Source organism: Lactuca serriola, chromosome 1 (genome assembly GCF_051521515.1).
Source record: "Lactuca serriola cultivar US96UC23 chromosome 1, Lser_US96UC23_V15, whole genome shotgun sequence".
In the NCBI taxonomy this organism is placed as follows: Eukaryota; Viridiplantae; Streptophyta; class Magnoliopsida; order Asterales; family Asteraceae; genus Lactuca; species Lactuca serriola.
This window is the reverse complement of record NC_136408.1, coordinates 201499619-201507112: the sequence shown is the minus strand read 5'-3', so window position 1 is coordinate 201507112 and position 7494 is coordinate 201499619. Positions and strand designations below refer to the sequence as shown.

The following is a 7494-nucleotide window of genomic DNA, read 5'->3' as shown; positions in this document are numbered from 1 at the left end:
AAAAGCTAAAGAATCATGGCAAGACTTCAATTGCAATACAATTCATGGCAAGGCAAGTTTCCTTTTTTGACTTAAAACAAATAGAATTACTTAATAACAAAAAGTCAAAGAAAATTTACTAGGAATTTTCCTTTATTTATTTTGCTCGTCATTTATTTGGATGATAATTTATCCTAATAGTCCTTAATATTAAATAGAAAAAAAAATTGTTAAACGGATCTTAGTAGTATATGTTGTCCCCACTGCTTCAAAGGCAAAAGGAACTCTAATACCATGAACAGTAAAATATGATTGCTTTATTCATCGAGATATATATATTTATAACTAAATATATAGAAAAAAGTACATTGATGATGAGCCTAAATGCTGAAATATATATAATACAATGAAATTAAACAATCTCTCATACATCTATGAATTAGCATCATCATCCTCATCCTCATCATTTTCCCACTCATCATCATCATCATCATCATCAGAGTTTGTCCATGAACTTTCATCTTCACTCTGCACATTATTTCTTGTTAGGACATTGTTATAATTTTTTAGATTTTACAAAAAAAAAAAAAAAAAAAAAAAAACCTGTTGGGATTCCATGGATTGACCAAACAGCTCAATTTCCTCTGAGTTTTGAGCACCAATGTCCTTTATATTCTCAACACCACCCTACACACATATCATTATGAATATATTTTAATTATAATTAATGAATATTTTATGTGTAAAAATAAAAAAAATAAAAAAACAACACTTACATTTTCGGCTTTGGTTTGCTTTATGTTGTTTTCCAACTCCGCCACGTGTTCAGTGAGAGCCTGTATAATTTTACATTAACATATAAAATAGTAATTACTTAAACTAATAATAAATAAGTAAATAAAATAATAAAATAATAAATAAAAACCTCGTATCTCTGTAGGGCTTTCCAGCGTTTCAATGCACGTGCTTTTGAAGGAAGGCTTCTAGGCCTAATACTAATTGGCCTCTGATAATTTTTTCCACGATAATAAATAATTGCATAGCCTTTTGGAACTCTTACAATATCTATTAATATTCCACCACTTTCATATTCTAAAAACCTTGCAGTTTCTTCAACAAATTCTATATCTTTTTGCTTTGATATAAGTTTTACAAGCTCTCGATGTTTCCAATGTAAATGCATGTTTTCAATAACACCATCAAACACACCACGAATACCTAAAAATTTTAAATTCAATTTTAACAACAAATAATATCTCAAGAGAAAAGGTTAAATGCAAAAAAAGTTTCACCTTTTAAACAATTTTATGCATCAATGTTTTTTTCTTTTCTAACCAATTTATACAATAAATACAAACTACGCAACAAGGGTTAATCTTATGTTTTGAGTTTTTTTTTTATTAAACCTCCAACTTTATTTTTTTTTTTATGAAAAGACCTTGCATTTTTTTCGTTCTTTCTGATCTGGCCCTTTGTCATTTTTCTCTAGAAAAAGTTGGAAAATGTGAGGGTTTTTTAGGAAAAACTAAAAAAGTTGAGGGTTTATTTGGAATCGTTTAGAAGGTTTTTTTCCGGAAAAAAAAGGGTTAATCTCAAAAAAGACCTTATATTTTTTGTTTTTTCTGGATTAAACCACAAATTTATTTTTTTTGCCTAAAAAAGACCTTGTGTTTTTTCATTTTTTCCGAAAAAAGCCCTCAACTTTGTATTTTTTTTTCCGAAAAAAAAAACCCTCAACCTTCTAAATGCTTTGAAATAAACCCTCAACTTTTTTAGTTTTTCTCGAAAGAACCCTCAAAGTTTACAATTTTTTGGGAAAAAATGACTAAAGGGCCAAATCGGAAAAAATGAAAAAATACAAGGTCTTTTTCAGGCAAAAATTAAATTTGATGTTTAATCTGGAAAAAACACAAAATATAAGGTCTTTTATGAGATTGACCCAAAAAAGAAAAACAAAGTTGAGGGTTTTTTTGGAAAAAATGAAAAAATATAAGGTCTTTTTCATGAAAAGAAAATAAAGATGAGGTTTAATCCGGAAAAAACACACACACACAAAATATAAGGTCTTCTATAATGGTCTATTATTATGCAACAATATTTTTACTGTTTTACCAACCAATATATATAATATGCAACTAACATGAATCATGCAATCATGTTTCTCAAGAGATAAGTGGTAAAAATGTAAAATACTGCATCTTTAGAATTTTTTTGATATAAAATATGATATATATTTATTATTGATAGAGAAGAATTTACCAAGTGGTAAATAGGGCTTCATTCTTAATCCAACTCTTCTAAACATAACACGCTCTTCATCTGTAATTGTTTCTTGATCTTCAGGAGCACCTGAAGGAAGCCATGATTCTCTTATCTTTGCCAATTCTTTATCTGCTTTAGACCTTTTAGATTGAGCCTGTTTATTTTTAAATATATTTTCAAAAAACAATAAATTAAAACACATACAAAAAAATGAGGTGTAAATCATCACTACTTCCTCCTTAAGTCCTAACTTTTTTACAAATTTCCAGTTTTTCGTGATTTTCATAAATACTTTTTATATATCATGATGTCATTTGGATAAACATTGCATTTGTTTTTACTCAACCCGACCAATTTTATGTAACAATGTTTCATTTTGCTCCTAATCTTTTGTCTGTGAAAAAGACGTAAATGCCCTCCTCAACCTCATCATCAAAAAAATAACCTTACAGAGCTTGTCAAGTCCCATCCTTTCCAATTCTATCCCATCAAGCTTTTAAGGCTGTTTTTTTTATTATGAGGATGAGAAGGGCATTTTCGTCTTTTTCACAAACAACAGATCAAAGGCAAGTCTGTGTCCTGTCCCACCTTTTTGGGCATGACAAAAAAAGCTACAAATTTACTCAACCCGAAAAGGTGGGACCAACTTCATGCAACAATGTTTCATTTTGCTCATAATCTTTCGTCTGCGAAAAAGACATAAATGCCCTCCTCATCCTCATCATCAAAAATAGCCTTATAGAGCTTGTCAAGTCCCATCCCTTCCAATTCTATCCCATCAAGCTTTTAAGGCTGTTTTTTTTTATTATGAGGATGAGAAGGGCATTTTCGTCTTTTTCACAAACAAGAGATGAAAGGAGAGTAGGTGTCCTGTCCCACCTTTTTGGGTATGACAAAAAACAATAATTTTGTTCTTTTAAATGGAAAAAAGGACAAACACACTTACAATAAACAGCTTATGCTCAAGTTTCTTGACAACTCGAGTAACTTTGGTTTTGGATGCTTCTAGAAGCATCTTTTCATGTTCTTCAGTTGTCTTTTCTCTTCCCCATTGTGCTTGAGCTTGATAAAACTCAGCCAAACTCCCTGCAAGTGGAGTTGCTTCTCCATCTTTTTCAACACCTGCAACTGCAACTGCTTCAATTGCTCCATTTCTGACCTTTTCTTCTGCATCTTGAATCTCTTTTGTCATTTCTTGTCTTTCTACTAAAGCAGAAGCCACACTTTTGGGAACAAAATCTTTCCCTCGATAAATTACAATGTAATATTTGTTTCTCAACAATAAAACACCTCCTGTTAATCTCTGCATTGCAATCACTTCACTTGTTACAAACACATCATTTCCAAAATTCTCAAAAAGCAGGAAATAGCAACCTATTATTACTAATATGGGCAAAAAAATATATCAATATACTTTATTTTTTTTTACACATAATAGCAATGTTCTTTATTTGTTAAAGACAAAATTGCCAATGTTCTTTATTTGCCAACATACTTTCATTAGCTACTACCAATATGGCCAATGTTATTTATGTGACAAAATTGCAAAAATGGTCCCTGTGGTTTGTCGAAAATTGCCACTTTAGTCCAAAAAGTTTTGGACTAGCACCACTGGTCCAAAACTTTCATTTTGTTGCGGTTTTGGTTCAAAAAATTTTGAAACTCTTTTTAATGACATTTTTGCCCTTCCGGTGATGGTGGTTTCCAACAGTGGGGGTGGTTTCAGGCGAAGCATGAGAGAGAGAGAGAGAGGGTTTGGATGGTTTATTCGGGGGTAGGTTTATATTTTGTTTTATTTTAATTAAATAATAGTAAAGGAAATAAAAAAGAAAATGAAAAAATAAACAGCAAGGGCAAAAATGTCATTATAAAGAGTTTCAAAAAAATTTGGACCAAAACCACAACAAAATGAAAGTTTTGGATCAGTGGTGCTCATCCAAAACTTTTTGGACCAAAGTGACAATTTTCGACAAACCATAGGGACCATTTTTGCAATTTTGTCTTTGTTAAATATTCATATTGTTGATAAAATGTAAGTATATTGCTATTAAAGATAAAAAATTGTAGATAAGTTGATGATTTATAACATCCTAATTCCATATCTTTCTATTACAACATTGTAGTTTGATAAATATATTGTACATTCTATTTTTTTTCATATTAGGAATTATATACTTTGGAAAAAAAAAAACTACCCAATAACAGCAGTAAAATATGCTTTTGTTTTTGGATGAAATTGTTATAGTTCAGTAAGTTTTTCAAACTACAATGCTGTAATAGGAATAAATGAAAGTCTGATGATATAATTTTAAAAAAAAAAAATCAATGGAAGTACGTTGCTATTTCCTCTTGTTTAAAAAATATGTTAATTTTGAGATGTAGTAAGAATGAAAAGTACCTTTAACTCCTCAGCCATTAACTCATTATTTGTATTCTGAATTCCACGTTTAACAGCAATTTTAGCAACCATGCTTTTCTCCCAAAGTTTCAGTATAGCAGATGCTAAACCCTGATGATTCCTGTTTCTCCCTATAAGAAAATAAAAAAAAAAATTAAGAAATATTTCATATGCAGATTAAAAGAAATATGCCATTTTCTTTTAAATATTGTTTATCCAAATAGTATGAGTATCTCTTTTGGACTTAATGCAGAAAGAAGAATAACTAAAAGAGAAAGTCAAGAAAAAGAAGCTTTCCCAATTATGTCCAAACTGTTTACAAATTTACCCTCAATTTTTAACCAGAGTGTTTTCTCTTGACTTAATTCAGAAAGAACAACTTAATGGAGAAAGTCAAGAATAACTTAATAGAGAAAGTCATTAAAAAGAAGCTTTCCCGATTAAGTCCAAAATGTTTACAAATTTACCCTCGTTTAACTTTTCTTCTAGTTCCCCAAAAGTTACATCATTTTCTCAAATATTTTTTTAACATAGTGTTTCCTCTTTGACTTAATGGAGAAAGTCAAGAAAAAGAAGCTTTACCGATTAAGTCCAACTATTTACAAATTTACCCTCATTTATATACTCCTTCCATTTCCACAAATGTGTAGTCATTTTCTCAGATACTTTCTAAACATAATGAAAAAGAAAAAAGAAATACCAAGAGCAAAATGACAAGGAAGTGATTTAGCAAGTTTTCTCAAGTTTGTCATCTCGGAATTGGTCAATCTTGGCCTCATTCCAGTGGGAAGAAGTCGGAATGGAGTTCTAAACCCTGGAATCGTCTGAGGGAGTAAATCAGCATCCACTGGAAGGATTCCAGTCCCCCACCATTCTTGAAACCTTGGACCTAATCCATCTAACACACTGTTGAATTCAGCTTCTTCTTCTGTCATGCTTTCTGCAACAACAGGTGTTCTTGTTGCAACACTAGTAGTGGCAGAATCGTTATTTCTTGTTGTTGGATTACTGGCAGGGGAAACATCAGGGACAAAAAGGGTATTATTGTCTTTTTCAGTGGATTCAGGTCTTGAAGAAGGGCCTGTGTAGTTAACTCCCCGGAATACCATCATCACACTTCCTGATTGCCATATGACTAATCCACCTGTTCGACGCTGTTTGGAAATGTATAAAGAATTTGTAGTTGTGAGAAATGAATGGAATGGAATGAGAAATGAATGGAATGGAATGGAATGAATATTTTGCATATGATATAGAGGAATAGATACATATAGCTACTGTAAACCTGCAAACAAATGCTTTCAGTAATGAAAAATCAACCAACCTGAACAATTTCATGAGCAGTCTTCATATCACGAGCTAACACTTCATGAAACTTGAGTCGAACTAACTCCGACTTCCTCCATTGATCATGAATCTTTTCAAGAACAGCCCCTGTAATCCCTGCCTTAGGTACTGAAATCCTCTCCCTTATCGTTGTACCTACTGTCCTCAACCTCCTCAATTCTGTATCTTCAAGTGTCAACTCAGCCAATGTTGGTGCTTTCATGGTTCTCTTCTTTACCCCTCCAATTTCCCTCCCTTCCTCCTGATTTCCCTCCTGTTCTCTCTCCCATGGCAGAACCGTCTCCTCATCGTCATCTTCAACCAACATTCTATCCGGACGAATCCAATCTCTTCTTAACAAATCTCCCAATTTCTCGTCTCCCGTCAAAGCCATTTCCGAAGACCCGGGGTATTCATTTTCCGCCTCTTCTTCTTCGTCATCGGAGCCCAGACCTAAATTCCGCAACCGAAGAACAATCCGGTCAATGGCGGTGGTCCTGGTTGAACCACCGGAAGCAGCAGGTTCAGAAGAATTCCGAGTTTCAGACCTTTTTCCGGATTCAGGTTTGATAGAAGGGTTTGGTGGTGGAGAAGACCAATTGTTGAGCCAAGGGGAAGAGGGAGAAGGATTGGTGGTGGTAGAAGTAGTAGAATTATCAGTTGTTGAACGAATTGAAGGTAAGGGTTTGACAAGAGATGGTTTCAGAAAAGAAGAAGAGGAAGAGGAGAAGAAGAGTAAGTGAGAGTTACGAGGGAATGGGAATATGAATTTTGTGTTACGGAGTGGCACCGCCACTTCTGTTAGTTTCATGGTCGTTAAATGTTGGTGGCCGGTCTACTTCGTAGTCATTCCATCATTCACGGCGGAGGGCAGCGGCGGTGTTATTGCAAAGGGAGAGAAAACAGCAGAGTTGAGTGCGAATGGGGAGAGCTGAGTTTCGAGAGGACGAGGATAAGATGGCATGGTGCCATTTCGATATGATATTTTACCTTTTCTATAATAATAATGTGATTTATATATTACCAACCTAGTAATATAGTATTGATTAAAAAAATTAAATATTAAAATATAAATAATATGTATTTTTTAAAATAAAATTTTGAAATAAGGAATGAAGAAATGTATTAATTGCAATTTAGTATAATATCTATTATATTTATACTTTAAATATATAAGTAAATAAGTATTGCGTGGCTTTTTAATTTTAAAAATTGAAAAAAAAAAAAAAAAACCATAAATTGACATATGGATATTATTTATTTAAAAAATATCAAAAAATGATAAGTATCAAAACTCATTATAAATTCACAAGTGACAAGAAAACATTCATTTATTGGAGAGAATTTCTATGTTATGTTATTAGATTTTGGAAAAAAAAAATTGTTTTCTTAAAGAAAATTTTAAATATATATATATATATATATATATATATATATATATATATATATATATATATATATATATATATATGATAATTAGTTCAAAATCAACTATTCATTCTAACTAGGAGGTGTTCTAGTCGTGAACT

General features: G+C 31.9%; 1 protein-coding gene across 1 annotated transcript; it reads right to left on the bottom strand.

The window, feature by feature from the left end:
* Positions 1-274: 274 nt before the first annotated feature.
* EMB1865 (CRS1 / YhbY (CRM) domain-containing protein) lies at positions 275-6949 on the bottom strand. The gene is made up of 9 exons (XM_079040584.1): positions 5964-6949; positions 5340-5793; positions 4640-4770; positions 3188-3544; positions 2239-2395; positions 905-1197; positions 756-815; positions 583-666; positions 275-507 (listed from the first exon to the last, which is right to left on the bottom strand). Exons 1-9 carry the CDS (start codon positions 6774-6776, stop codon positions 412-414), a joined length of 2445 nt encoding a protein of 814 aa, XP_078896710.1. The 5' UTR covers positions 6777-6949; the 3' UTR covers positions 275-411.
* Positions 6950-7494: the final 545 nt, after the last annotated feature.